Genomic DNA, 12,867 nt, shown 5'->3' with positions numbered 1-12,867 from the left:
AGCTAGCCGTTTAAAATTCAAATGGTACAGGTATACATGTTAGATATTCCGTGCTCCTAATTAGCAAGGTAACTCCCTAGCTAGCTGCTAACGTCAACAACAAGCGGCTAGCGTTAGCAACAAACGCTATCAGCCGTTTCACAGTTTTGGATGAAACCTTTAGACAATATTCTTGCACCCTCCCCAATTTCAGAGACACATTTATCAAGAAACCGGTTGAAAGTACACACACTGGCAAACCAACAATAGTTTATTACCTGTCCCGAGTATGATAACATCAAATTCGGATGGTAGGTTGTCCGCCGCCATGGTGAGCACTGTATCATGTGACAGAATAGCTGTGACGTCACATGTACGTGTGCGTGTGTACACACACACAATGATTAAATCAAAAAGTATCCCATGTATTTTCTCTTAAATAATAAACATGAGTAATATCATATTAGTAAAGATGTAACTATAAGTAAACTAAAATAGAAACACCGTACCTTCAACATCCAATATTCCATAATATAGTAGGCAATGGGAGATTAAGGTGATAACATAAATAACAACAAGATACACTGCATCAGCATTGATGAACACCTCCAGTGGTCCTAAAACTTTCCATCAATCCCTAATATCTCAGGCATTCATATAGGGTAAGAGGTATCTTAGTTTTGGTCCATGTTTCCCAGGGGACCCTAATTGGTGGGGAACATGTACAACATATAAAAGCACCCCAGACCCACCTGGCCAGATTAGAGTTTGAGGGAGTTTGATTAAGCTGAGTTGCGGTGCAGCGGTCTATGGACCAGCCCGTGACATGAACAGGCAAAAGTGATAAGGAAGGAGCACCCTTCTCAAATCGAACAGTAATCTATACCACTCGGTCATGTTGTCAACAATCGTTCAGAAACATACAACATATTTTTTCCATTAAATATACAGTATGTTGTAATTCTCGAACTAATTTTAATTGTGAAGGCAGATTACATATTTTTTTATCAAAAGCAATACATTTTGCATCTGAAAACACAGAATCCTATTACTCCACATGCTTAATCTATGTGACTTTGTTGTGAGCCGACTTCGCCGTCGGCCGCGAAAGTGGCCGCTGGTTCACGCCCGGGAGTCTGCCTGGTTCCAAAGCGAACGCAATCACTTTTCCCCCGGTGCAAACTCCTCCCACCGGGGCAACCCGGGCCAGATAATCGCATCCCCTACCATTGTCCCTGAAGGTGGTCTGTGTGTTTTGTGCTGTGTTGTTACTGTGCAAGTCTACTTCTGAACCAGGGTAACCATTTTGTGACTATGCTGTTTTGAAGAAATGTTTTTGGTGTGGTTGGAGTTTTCTGATAAGGTAGGCTATTTGTATCAGTGCTGATTGACACTGGTCGACACAATCCAAATGTTTATTGGTTTATAGGTAAGGGCTATGACACTGCAATAAGGTCATTTTGTTTTTCAGTTGTTTTCGTGTGTTTGGAGACACCTTTTTGTAGTCTAAGCAGTCTTAAGGTGATTGTCTTTTGAATGAAGTTGTAATTCTATTCACTGTTTATTTTTAAATGCAGTGGATAGCTGTTTTCTCTTTTTTCTTTCATCCTGAAATGATTTGTCACTGCTTTTGTTCAGTTGTAAATCAACCAGGAAAGCCTGTGAAAGCATGGTCTGTGAAAGCATGGTCTGTGAAAGCATGGTCTGTGAAAGCATGGTCTGTGAAAGCATGGTCTGTGAAAGCATGGTCTGTGAAAGCATGGTCTGTGAAAGCATGGTCTGTGAAAGCATGGTCTGTGAAAGCATGGTCTGTGAAAGCATGGCCTGTGAAAGCATGGCCTGTGAAAGCATGGTCTGTGAAAGCATGGTCTGTGAAAGCATGGCCTGTGAAAGCATGGTCTGTGAAAGCATGGTCACACTTTAGTCGCAAGTCTGTTTTATTGTCGGAGTTATAAGAACCTGTTTGTGTATCTTTTTTAGTGCTATCCTGTTTTTTAACAGGATAGCACAATGCTTGTTTTGTTCAGGTATGTATATATGATTTGCCCAACTAGAGGTATCCCTAACAGGCTTCTGAGGGATTTGCAATAAGGATGAGAATAAAAAGGCAACATTCTGAAATGGCCAGAATATGATGATGCATATGATCATCTTTGTGCACTGGTGGTTGCTGCATAACCTTCTTCTCCTTCTTCTTCTTCTTCTTCTTCTTCTCCTTCTTTTCCTTCTTTTCCTTCTTCTTCTTCTCCTTCTTTTCCTTCTTCTTCTCCTTCTTCTTCTTCTTCTCCTTCTTCTTCTTCTTTTCCTTCTTCTTCTTCTTTTCCTTCTTCTTCTCCTTCTTCTTCTTCTTCTCCTTCTTCTTCTTCTTCTTCTTCTTCTTCTTCTTCTTCTTTTCCTTCTTCTTCTTCTTCTTCTTCTTCTTCTTCTTCTTCTTCTTCTTCATGCAAAGAAACGTTAAAGGTGCATGCTGCCACCTACTGTGCTGGAGTATATGGTCAATCACGGTTCACATTACATTAGGATAAAAAGAAAACTAACACAAACATCTAAATCCATCTCCCTAATTATTTACTACTAAGTTAAATTAAAAAAGAGCCATACTAACTTCCATCAAACACTCCCCCATTCCAAAATCCCTTTCAAACCTCCCCAACCCCGTCCAACCTCAATTAACCCATACACATCAATCTTTCCCTCTCTTCACATACTTACAACAATACAACAACACATGCTCCACCGTTTCATCAAGCATACACTCCAGCCATTCACAGGACGGCCAACCAAATATAATGACGAACTCAGTAAAGAGTAACCTAGGCTCAACCGGGCACACTTCTCCTGGTCGACAACTGTAGATGGTTTACCCCACTAGCCACATTTGTCAAGAGCTGGCATCACTACTGTCAATGGCAGAACATGGCAATGACCCGATTCTGCGCATAGGAACTGTTTCAGCCAACGGACAAATACTGGACTGAACTCAGGTAAAGTACTTATTTGTAAAGATTTTCATCATTATCTTTCTTTCCTTTCTCCATCTCAGCCAGAATGAGGTAAGCTTCACAAACGTCCGGTGTTTGACTGCTGCTTAGCCTGCAATCCTGTTAATGTATGCTGTAAACTTCAGAGGGTTGGGCTGATTGCTTGTTGAGTGATGTGCTGGTTGTAAAGGTAATGATGGATTGAGTGTTGTTTCGAAAACAAACATGCATTTAAAAGAGTTATTATGAGGGTTGTAATTTCCCTTTAAATGCAGTTTAAATGAATGTACACTGTGTCTATTTCCTGGTTCAATACATTGAAAGAACAACAAGTCAAACTAACCTGATGATATAAGCTGCACCTGGCATACAGTTAGCCAGGAGCTGTAGACAGTAGTACACATTACCCACGGCACAGGCGTCAATTCAAGGTCTATTCCACGTTAATTCAATGTCATTTAATTGAAATGACATGGAACAAACATTGATTCAACCAGTGCGTGCCCAGTGGGTAGTTTGACCATTTGGACTCATTATCATCGGTTGCCTTTTGTGGTTTTAAATGGTTTCTAAAAGCCTTCAGTTAAAAAAGAACCAGACTTGAGGGTACTTCTAAAAACATTGTTTAATTCTACACAAGTAGAGGTCATCTCCATGTTCATTATTTCATTCAAGTGAGTCATGGTTTTAAATGAGTGATGTTTTTAATTACATTGATAGGACACTTGTTTTGTCACAAAAGCATGAGATGCATCATGCATTCCAGACCCAGACAATATACTTGTCTCAAGTACTGTTCAACATTATGGGCAGCAGCAATTTGTTTGTGCTAACCAGGCATTGTGCTGTAGAAACTTCACTAACTTTTGTTCCCATCCTGTATAAGGTTTTGGGCAGTAACCTACTATGTCACCAAGCAGAGAGGGGTCCTCGAGAATATTGAGACTTGCTCATTAGGTAGTGTTTGCAGCTATCCCTGTTGTTTGCTGGGCCAAGCTATGCAGACAGGTGTTTATTGGTTTAGAGCAATCATCAATTGATCATCACCGGTCTCCTTTTCAAAAATCTCATATAACTTAAAACAGCCCTGACAGATGGCTGAAAACAAGCATTTTCCCCCCCCTCTTTTCCCTATTAAATCTGAACCGCAGTGTTGAAGCTTTTAACAGGAGTGTTTGTCTCAAGTTTTGTGATGCAGAGGTGTCTTGATGTCACTTGCTTACTCTCACGGGATATGCTTCTTTTTTTAATCCAAGTCAAATTAAAAGAGAAAAACCTGTGTGGTTTGAAATGGTTGGAACAGTTTCATCCTGTGCCATTTAGGGGTATGTTCAGAGGCGGTTTTCCTGGCTGTCTTACAAAAGACCATCAATGCAGCAAGCACTGCCTTGCTTTCTGAGAAAATCAAGAACTCTTTATCTTCCAAGTGCCCACACCTTTCCCTGTTCACTTCTATGTGTTCCGCTTCCTTTGATTGTTGCTTCAGAGAACCGTTAGAGATGTAGCTAACTCTTTATCATGGCTCATGCATTTTAAAGAGTGTCTGATTGGCTCTGTTTCATTCTAACAGTGGATTATTTGGAGGGGGGAGGGGGGTGTGAAGGTTTCTTAGGCCATTCGTCCTCCTGTTCCTTCTACTTGAAGGGATATGATATGGAGAACCATGAAGTTAACCAGAGCAGTGCAACTTGACAGGTGTTGAGTGTTGAGGGTGCTGTGAATAGTGGTATAGTCAATGAAAGAGACTTGGATTTCAAGTTCTCTCAGAACTGGATAGACAACCAAGTGGAATCATATGATTAAGGGCTGTGGTTATATGTAAATCCTGAAAATGCAACCAGTATTCGAAGGGCTTATTCAAAGATTTGGCTTGAATTCTATCAGCTCTAATAAAGCTGAACTTTTTGTTCTTCTTTCTTTTCAACTTGGGGAAAATATGTGCGGAACAACTTACAATTAACACATCAAATTAACAGATAGAATAATATAAATACATGTAATTACAATGTGATTACAAATATAGCAAGATGACTTTCAAGATGCCAAAATGGTTGTGACAAGTATTCAGGCTCAGTGATTCAGCTTTATAGACCAAACCACATCCCAAGGCAGAGAATAGATTGGCGGTCTTACTTCAGGGATCAGTCACCCTTCATTTGGCAGCAAGCATAGCGGAAGTGTCATTATATCATCAATGTGGGCCTTCTTGAAAAAATTAAGCATGGCACCCACACTCAAGTAACAAGCTTGTCCTTTTAAGTAGAATTAAGGAGCGATATTTTATTTAAATTAAGAGTCCATCAGCTTTTTGGCACATGTCACAGCCCAAATGGATTACTTGACTCCTGTAACATTCAATCCAGCAAGAGACAAGAAAGTGTAATGAATTTGAAACGCTGTAATGGGCATGAGTATCTATCACAAGTGACAGTAAAATTAGGAAAACATTCAATTACAATCACCAGTAATATATTGTTGTTATTGATTTGTGTGATGCTTGCATTAATAAAAACATTTCATTATTCTGAAGGGAGATGGTGTTCTGTATCTGGCCCCACTGCAATATTTCACATTACAATAACTCTAAGGAAGGATGCAAAATTGAGATGAGGCAGTCATTCTCTCTCTCTCTCTCTCTCTCTCTCTCCTTTTCTCCATCTCCTGTCTTTCACACAACCGCTTTGTCTGCAGTCTGCATGGTGCATAGACTATAATGGCAAGCATACAGGAATGGATGTATTCTTCCTACAGCAACCAAGTACAATTGTCATCCACTGAAGGAACTTTATAGGGATTTATGATTCGTCCACATTCATTACTGTGTATTCTAAGTGTAGTTACAGTACAGTTAGCAGTATTAGTTCTTGTCATTTTTGTCACGTCAAAGAATGCATAACAAAATATCTCTGAATGCAAAATGATTCTGAGAAAGAATGTCAGTGACAAATGATTTTGATCAATAATTGAAGAGCAACATGAAGGTTATGGGATTAAGATGGTGCCACTTTTTAAGCACAAAATATCCAAACAAATTGTTATTGATATCCTAATGTCAACCCTCTATTTTGTCGTTGTCACAAAAAATGTTAAATTATATATTTTGTATCATACAAATTCCAAAAATGGTCAAATGTTTAGGATTAAATGTGTTGGCAGAACGACAATTGATAGGAGAAGAGATTTTCTCACAATTGATATCACCAGGCTGTTGAGTGTTAGAACAACTCGAAATCTGAAAAACTGGGAAATAAGTGCTCTTTAACCAGTTTGAGAGCCTGCCCTTAAAAGAGGAGATTACTCTGTACAATGTTCCAATGCAGCAGTCCATCACTGTGTGCTGAGAGGGTGGGAGGGCATCATTATATACATTTACTCTATGAGGAATGAGTTGTCACTTTGCATAGAGGGGGAGACATTAAGCCGCTGCTCGGGGAGTGGTTTGAGGCTGGAGCTGGTAGCTTTGCTAGCTGGCTGGCTATGCTAATCAGGCAATCATTAAGATTAAATAGAAGATGAAGGAGCAAGGTGCAATTGAAACCCAGGTAAAATATGTTTCTAATTTCCAGATTGCTACCTAGCTTTTTAATTTAACCAGGTACTTGCAAAAAAGAATTTGCATGGCATTTAAGCACTCATTACAATATTAATCTTCCCTTCTAGAAGGGAAGAGCCCAAAGGTTAAGTATTGTTCCTGTATTAATTTCTCAGACTCTTTTTTTAACCAACATGAAGATTTTCATTTGAAATACTGCCATCTGCCTGAGAATAGGTCCAGGTGTGCCAGTGCCTTAGTTATATGTAACGTGTTCTGTATTAGTGAGGTCAAACTAAAAAAAATCATGTATTCAGTAGCCTAACATGAAACCAACAAGTCTGTATGGTCCCTGGTGATGACTATTGAGGTGAGGTGTAGTGAAATACAATGTGTGGCATAAGACAACTGCTCTTAGAGTCAGACACCTAGTAGGTAGCCAAATGTTGGCTCTGACTGGCCGCAAAAATATCAAGTTAACTTAGACTCTTTTGGCTTTTGGTAGAAGAGATTTAAACGATCCCTATTCTTTTAGCAAGAAAATATGTTTTATACCACATGGAGCCTGTTTTGGGTTAAAAAATAAAAAAATAAAAAATTAAAATCTAATGTACTGGTTGGTCAGTCTGGCTCTATATAATTACTGTTTGTTTTTTTTAACAACAATCTGAACAATAGTTTTGACCAGGGTCATACCACTCACTGTAAACGAATATGTTTTTACCTTATACAATGTAACCCCGTGGTTACATTGTGGCAGTTGTGTGGATAATCTGTGTAGTTAATTTGGCCCTGGCAGGACTGCAGTGAGGGCATCTGGCCTCTGGAGAGGCGCCTGTGTTACTGTATCCGAATGAATCCACCGAAACCAAACTGGGACTCAATAGGCAAAGGCACATGCATGGTTTAATGTGACAGCATATTTTTGGTATTTTTGGTATTTAGTATTTTTGTATTTTATTAGGATCCCCATTAGCTGTTGCAAAAGCAGCAGCTACTCTTCCTGGGGTCCACACAAAACATAAAACAATACAGAATGACATAATACAGAACATCAATAGACAAGAACAGCTCAGAGACAGAACTACATATATATTTTTTAAAGGCACACGTCGCCTACATATCAATGCATAGACACAGACGATCTAGGTCAAATAGGGGAGAGGCGTTGTGCCACGATGTGTTGCTTTCTCTGTTTTTCGAAACCAGGTTTGCTGTTTATTTGAGCAATATGAGATGGAAGGAAGTTCCATGCAATAAGGGCTCTATATAATACTGTACGCGTTCTTGAATTTGTTCTGGATTTGGGGACTGTGATAATGCACTACTGGTGATAAAGTTAACACCGCCCAGGTGAAAGGGCTGTCAGACAGCTGGTCAATAACAGTTTATTGATACGTGGGCAAGTTGTTTGAAAGCAAATAAATGACCTAAGATGTCCTCGATTGTATCACATTGATTAAAAATATGAACATTAACATGTAAATGTATCAACGTGTTCATTTCTCTGGGAATTTATGTATTTGTAGTTTTGTACCACAGATTTGTTACCTTTTAAAACTTTTTTTGCAAATCAAGTATTATCCACACATTGAGTTTTATTTTCTCCCCCTGATGCTTTTTGTTGAACAGATCAGCAGGCGCACATACACACGTATGTTCTCTTATCCTTGATCGAGGAAGCAAGCGTCCATGGGAATTGTGTGCCCGTCAATGTCAATGATAATAACGCCAATGGAACTACTAACTAACTCTGCAGTAACTGGGAGTAACCAGAATAGGTCTTCAGCCAGAGCCACGTGTAAATATATGTCTCTTGTGTTCAACCAGTAGGCAATCCCAAACATGCTACGTCCCACATTCCATTAAGGTTCAGGCCTCGTGGTGTTGGCCTTGGCGTGGGTATTACTGTAGAAGGGCTAGCCTACAATAACAATAGAATTTACTTGTATTACAACAATCGTAATTACTATGACTATAAGGTTAATCCTAATATTAATCCTAATTATCATATTGTATTATTTACAATAGATCTACATATAGGACATTATTATAGTACAATAACAATGTCATTCGTGACTATAACGTTTGCCTATCAAACTTCACATATTTTAGGGTGTGTATCAATAAGAGTAAAACACTTGAATTCACGTCTTAATTGTATAGAATGAACCCCAAAAGTCAGTAAGAAGTTATTCTCGAGTAACGGGGTGGCTGTCAACAGAAACCAGACCCTCCAACTAGGAGACCTGCCAATCATGCTCAAAGGACCAATAGGATGCTCGCGCGTAAGCTGGTGTGCTCCTCCTTGGTGGTTGGAGCTGCCACTCGAGTTCTCAGTGGGCTGGCTAATTGAAACAGTGAATCAGATGGTTCTCATTCTAGCCACCGCACTTGTGAGATAGGTAGTTAGTTGCCCATTGCCGACTATCCGAGGGGAGCGAGAGTGCATGTGAAACAGCGAGAGAAAAGATTGAGCGAGAAGTAGAAACAAAACGTAAAGGGTGAGACAGAGAGTGAGGAAAATAAGAAACTTAAGAAACTATGGCCGTGTCAGCAACTCCGCCGGTGCTTTCCCCAACATCTAATCCGGGGTCTGGCAGTTTATTCCGCTCCGATCCGCTGTATACAAGCCCAGCCGAGTCCCCGAGACTGACAAGCAGCTTGATCAACTCTTTCATCAGCAGCGGAGGAGGCGGTGGAGGAGGAAATGGAAACGGCACAAGCGGTAATAACGAGTGCAAAATGGTTGAGGTGCACGGGGTCAAGGTAGCCTCGTTCAACGTGGACGGTCAAGAACTCATCTGCCTGCCGCAGGTCTTCGACCTCTTCCTGAAACATCTGGTCGGGGGTCTGCACACCGTCTACACCAAGCTGAAGCGGCTGGATATATGCCCCGTCGTGTGCACGGTTGAGCAGGTTCGGATTCTGCGGGGGCTTGGGGCTATTCAGCCCGGGGTGAATCGCTGCAAACTCATCACCCGCAAGGACTTCGAGGCGCTCTACAACGACTGCACCAATGCCAGGTTAGTTGCGTGTGTTTCGGTCACTTAATTTCTCAATACCCGTTTCACTCCGATAGCCCGAAAGCAGAGCATAAACATTTGAATGTTATCTGCGCTGAAATAAATAAATAATACCTTCATTAGAAAAATGATAGTTAGGATGCTATATTATTACTAAGCATCAAAGTATTGTGCAAAGTTAGTTCAGTCATTGACAACTTCTGTACCACTTCGCTCTCTCTCTCAAAGACACACACACACACACACACACACACACACACACACACACACACACACACACACACACACATACACATACACATACACACATACACACACACACACACACACACACACACACACACACACACACACACACACACACACACACACACACACACACACAGTGACCTATCTATCTATATAAGTATAGGCTACAATTTTTCCTTATCCGTTTTATAGACAGAAAAGTATGAGCAAAAGTAGTTTAGTTGTTCATAACTTCTACCTCCCCCCCACACACACCTATCAGCCATCCACCTAAAAGCAACCACGTTTAACCCTCCTAGCAGCAGCTCATTGATTCATCATTTATGCAAAAGCACTAGATCATGTATTTTCCACATTATTTTGCAAAGAGGAAAGTAACTTTTCATTCCATAGCACCTCATCTAATTCTGTAGAACTCAACATGATTGTTCAGAATAAGAATAATTGTCAAAGTGTTTAGCCTACATTAGGAATATGTCCCTTTCACTGTCCTATAAAGAATATTCTGTTGTCAAACTGGTGTAGCCCACTTTTGTCACCTTCAGTGTGTTGCAACATACTTTCCCAGTAAAGCTTCATGTCAACATGAAGCCTACTGCATGATCGTCCGTTTAGAATATTTATTTGGGACTTTCAGTGAGAAGAGTTGTACTCTTATAGTTTGTCAAAGAAAAGTCTCACTATTCTTGATAACCGTAAGGACGGGCGGGCGCAATTCCAGCGTCTTTCAAGAGCAGTAGAGGAAAGTTTTTTTGTCGTATCTGAAATCCAGCTCCTTCGGTTAAAATCCTAAAATCTAACTGACTGTGAGTTCATATGAGTACTTTACATATCATTGTCATAAGCAGCCAAACATTTGTGTCCGCTTCTCCGTTGCTAAATGACTGTAAATTAAACGGACATTTGTGTCTCTCCATTACGCCCACTGTCAGTGAGAAAATAAAAATACAAGTAAGGATGATGAGAGAAGTTTAATATGTGGATTTCACCTAATGAGGCTGGCTACACTTGTCATTTGGTCGCTTTATAATCATTCATGCATGAATATTGACTTACAGCATGGTGACGCACGGTTTTTATATTTTATTTCTGTCACTGAATAATAAATACATATTTCTGTGTCAGTTAAAGCGGGACAAAACACGCTAAAAAAACATGTTTTTTTTTTGAGGCATCTCTCCTCTCCCTTTCCCCTCCAATTGATCTTCAACCCGCGCACGGTGCTGGCTGCGGCTGCAGATGTTGCTTGTGTGTTTAATAAATCAATGGGACAGATCTGAATGAATCACCTCGGATAGATTCTCTGCTTGGTTTGATGTCTAGATGTTATTCTTAGCTTGTTATCATGACAGATGCATTAGTGTTCGCATACAATGTCATTGGAGGAAAAGAACAAAAAAAGGGACCAGTGCCCTCTTTCCCTAAGACCTTTAGCATTCCCGAACCTCAGGGTTTGTTTTTTTGCTTCATTGTCTAGTTGAACATAATTGCAACTTTTTTTCTCTCCAGCACAGCTCCCCCGGCTACAGCGACAATAGGGCATGTTGATTATGCACGACAAAAGAGGAGGCTGGCAATTCAATACAAAGACAGGATTTTCACATGTGAAAATAAACATGACAAAAAGTTATCTCTATAAGAAGCTGGACCCTCCTATGCGCGTCAGGGTTGCTGTAATACAAGGCACAACTGATGATTGGAATTAAGTAACGATAGAATAATAATCATATAGACTATTAATAATAAAGCAAAAGACTAATACATTTGTAGAAAAGTTTTCATATTGTGTGTCCCGCTGTCACAACACACACTGAAGTTATTCACTCGGAAAATATCAGCAAAAATACCTTATAACAAGTATTATTTTCCAAACATATGATTTCATTTTCTCTTAATTAATTATTCAGTCTAAATGTACTTTTTTGTCTTGTTTTCTATTTCACAATATGTCAACAAATCGTTATATAGCATCTTGACCATGACAGTGAAATCAAATATGTTTAAATTTCTGACGCATTTCCGCGTCATGTGTCAATCGGGTAAGACTTGTCAGTTAAGCCAAGTCTGACATATTTTGATGGGAGCGGTATTGATTACAGATAAAGTCGACAATTGTCCAGTAGGAGGAAGCCTATAGGGCAGGCTATTGACTTCTATTTTTTTTGTGCAGAGAATTATAAGACATTTCAAGGTTTTCAGAGGCAGTCTCTCACTTTGACTGCATCCAAGTTAACTAAAATCAGTATTTGCAAGAGGCTATTTGTCTACATTATTTGACATACTTTAAAAAGTTAAATGTATGATTTTAAAACGTCGGTCTTACCCATACCTGATATAGGCCTACTTTTCAATGAAACATCCAGTTGTCAGGAAATGAGTTTATATTATAGTATGGAGCGCATGGAGAGGATAAAACAATGTGTAAAATATGTCCTCAACACAGAGCTAGGTTACACACACACACACACACACACACACACACACACACACACACACACACACACACACACACACACACACACACACACACACACACACACACACACACACACACACACACACACACACACACTTTCAATTGGAGATCATCTCTGTCGGGGTTATGTTTGGTGAGGAATATTGATGATATTTTGCAGAGCGATCACTGAGAGATGGGGAGAGGCAGAGGGATGGTGGTAGAGGGGGAGGCGGGAAGATGTTAGTATTTCCAGATGGTCAGTTTGGGCAAGATTCGGTAATTAACCTTTTAGCCACCCCCTCCCCATACAATCCTCTGGATCTATTATTAGGTTCGACTTTTGAGCTAAATCAATCTGTCGCACTCACATCTACCCACGAGAGAGAGAGAGATAGTGGAAGACAGAGAGATATATTTAAATATTAGCTTATTCAATTGCATTCTTTTTTTTAACATTTTGGATTACAAGTTAACTGGTCAATAATACACAGCAGTGTGGAAGTTTATAGTGTTGGCTATGTAGCCCTACCGCTGACTTCACAAATATTGCAGCCGCTGACTGGTAATGAAATTGCCTCAGCAATAGGCTGCAAGAGAATTGAATTTGCGCCCCGGCCTTGGTGCTTTACAGCTAACCTGCCT

The 12,867-nt window shown here is 40.0% G+C and overlaps 2 protein-coding genes across 9 annotated transcripts in view; one reads left to right on the top strand and one right to left on the bottom strand.

Moving 5' to 3' along the window:
• Positions 1 to 357, bottom strand: part of chm (CHM Rab escort protein) — a 41,965-nt gene extending 41,608 nt beyond the window's left edge. Inside the window, exon 1 of the mRNA XM_042309033.1 lies at positions 258 to 357. Coding sequence (XP_042164967.1) covers positions 258 to 309 — 52 coding nt within the window. The 5' untranslated portion in view covers positions 310 to 357. The remainder of the gene's footprint in view (positions 1 to 257) is intronic.
• Positions 358 to 8,863: 8,506 nt separating this feature from the next.
• The window catches only part of dacha (dachshund a), a 136,313-nt gene continuing 132,309 nt past the window's right edge, over positions 8,864 to 12,867 (top strand). For 5 of the 8 annotated variants that reach the window (XM_042309101.1, XM_042309099.1, XM_042309096.1 and 2 more), the window contains exon 1: positions 8,865 to 9,518. In XM_042309101.1, coding sequence (XP_042165035.1) covers positions 9,037 to 9,518 — 482 coding nt within the window. In that variant the 5' untranslated portion in view covers positions 8,865 to 9,036. Of the gene's footprint in view, positions 9,519 to 12,867 lie in introns of all 8 variants that reach the window. The other 3 variants (XM_042309100.1, XM_042309103.1, XM_042309102.1) reach the window with 2 other exon arrangements.

This window comes from Oncorhynchus tshawytscha, linkage group LG30, assembly GCF_018296145.1.
Source record: "Oncorhynchus tshawytscha isolate Ot180627B linkage group LG30, Otsh_v2.0, whole genome shotgun sequence".
Taxonomy (NCBI): domain Eukaryota; kingdom Metazoa; phylum Chordata; class Actinopteri; order Salmoniformes; family Salmonidae; genus Oncorhynchus; species Oncorhynchus tshawytscha.
The sequence above is the reverse complement of the archived record's forward strand: the minus strand, read 5'-3'. Positions and strand labels throughout refer to the sequence as shown.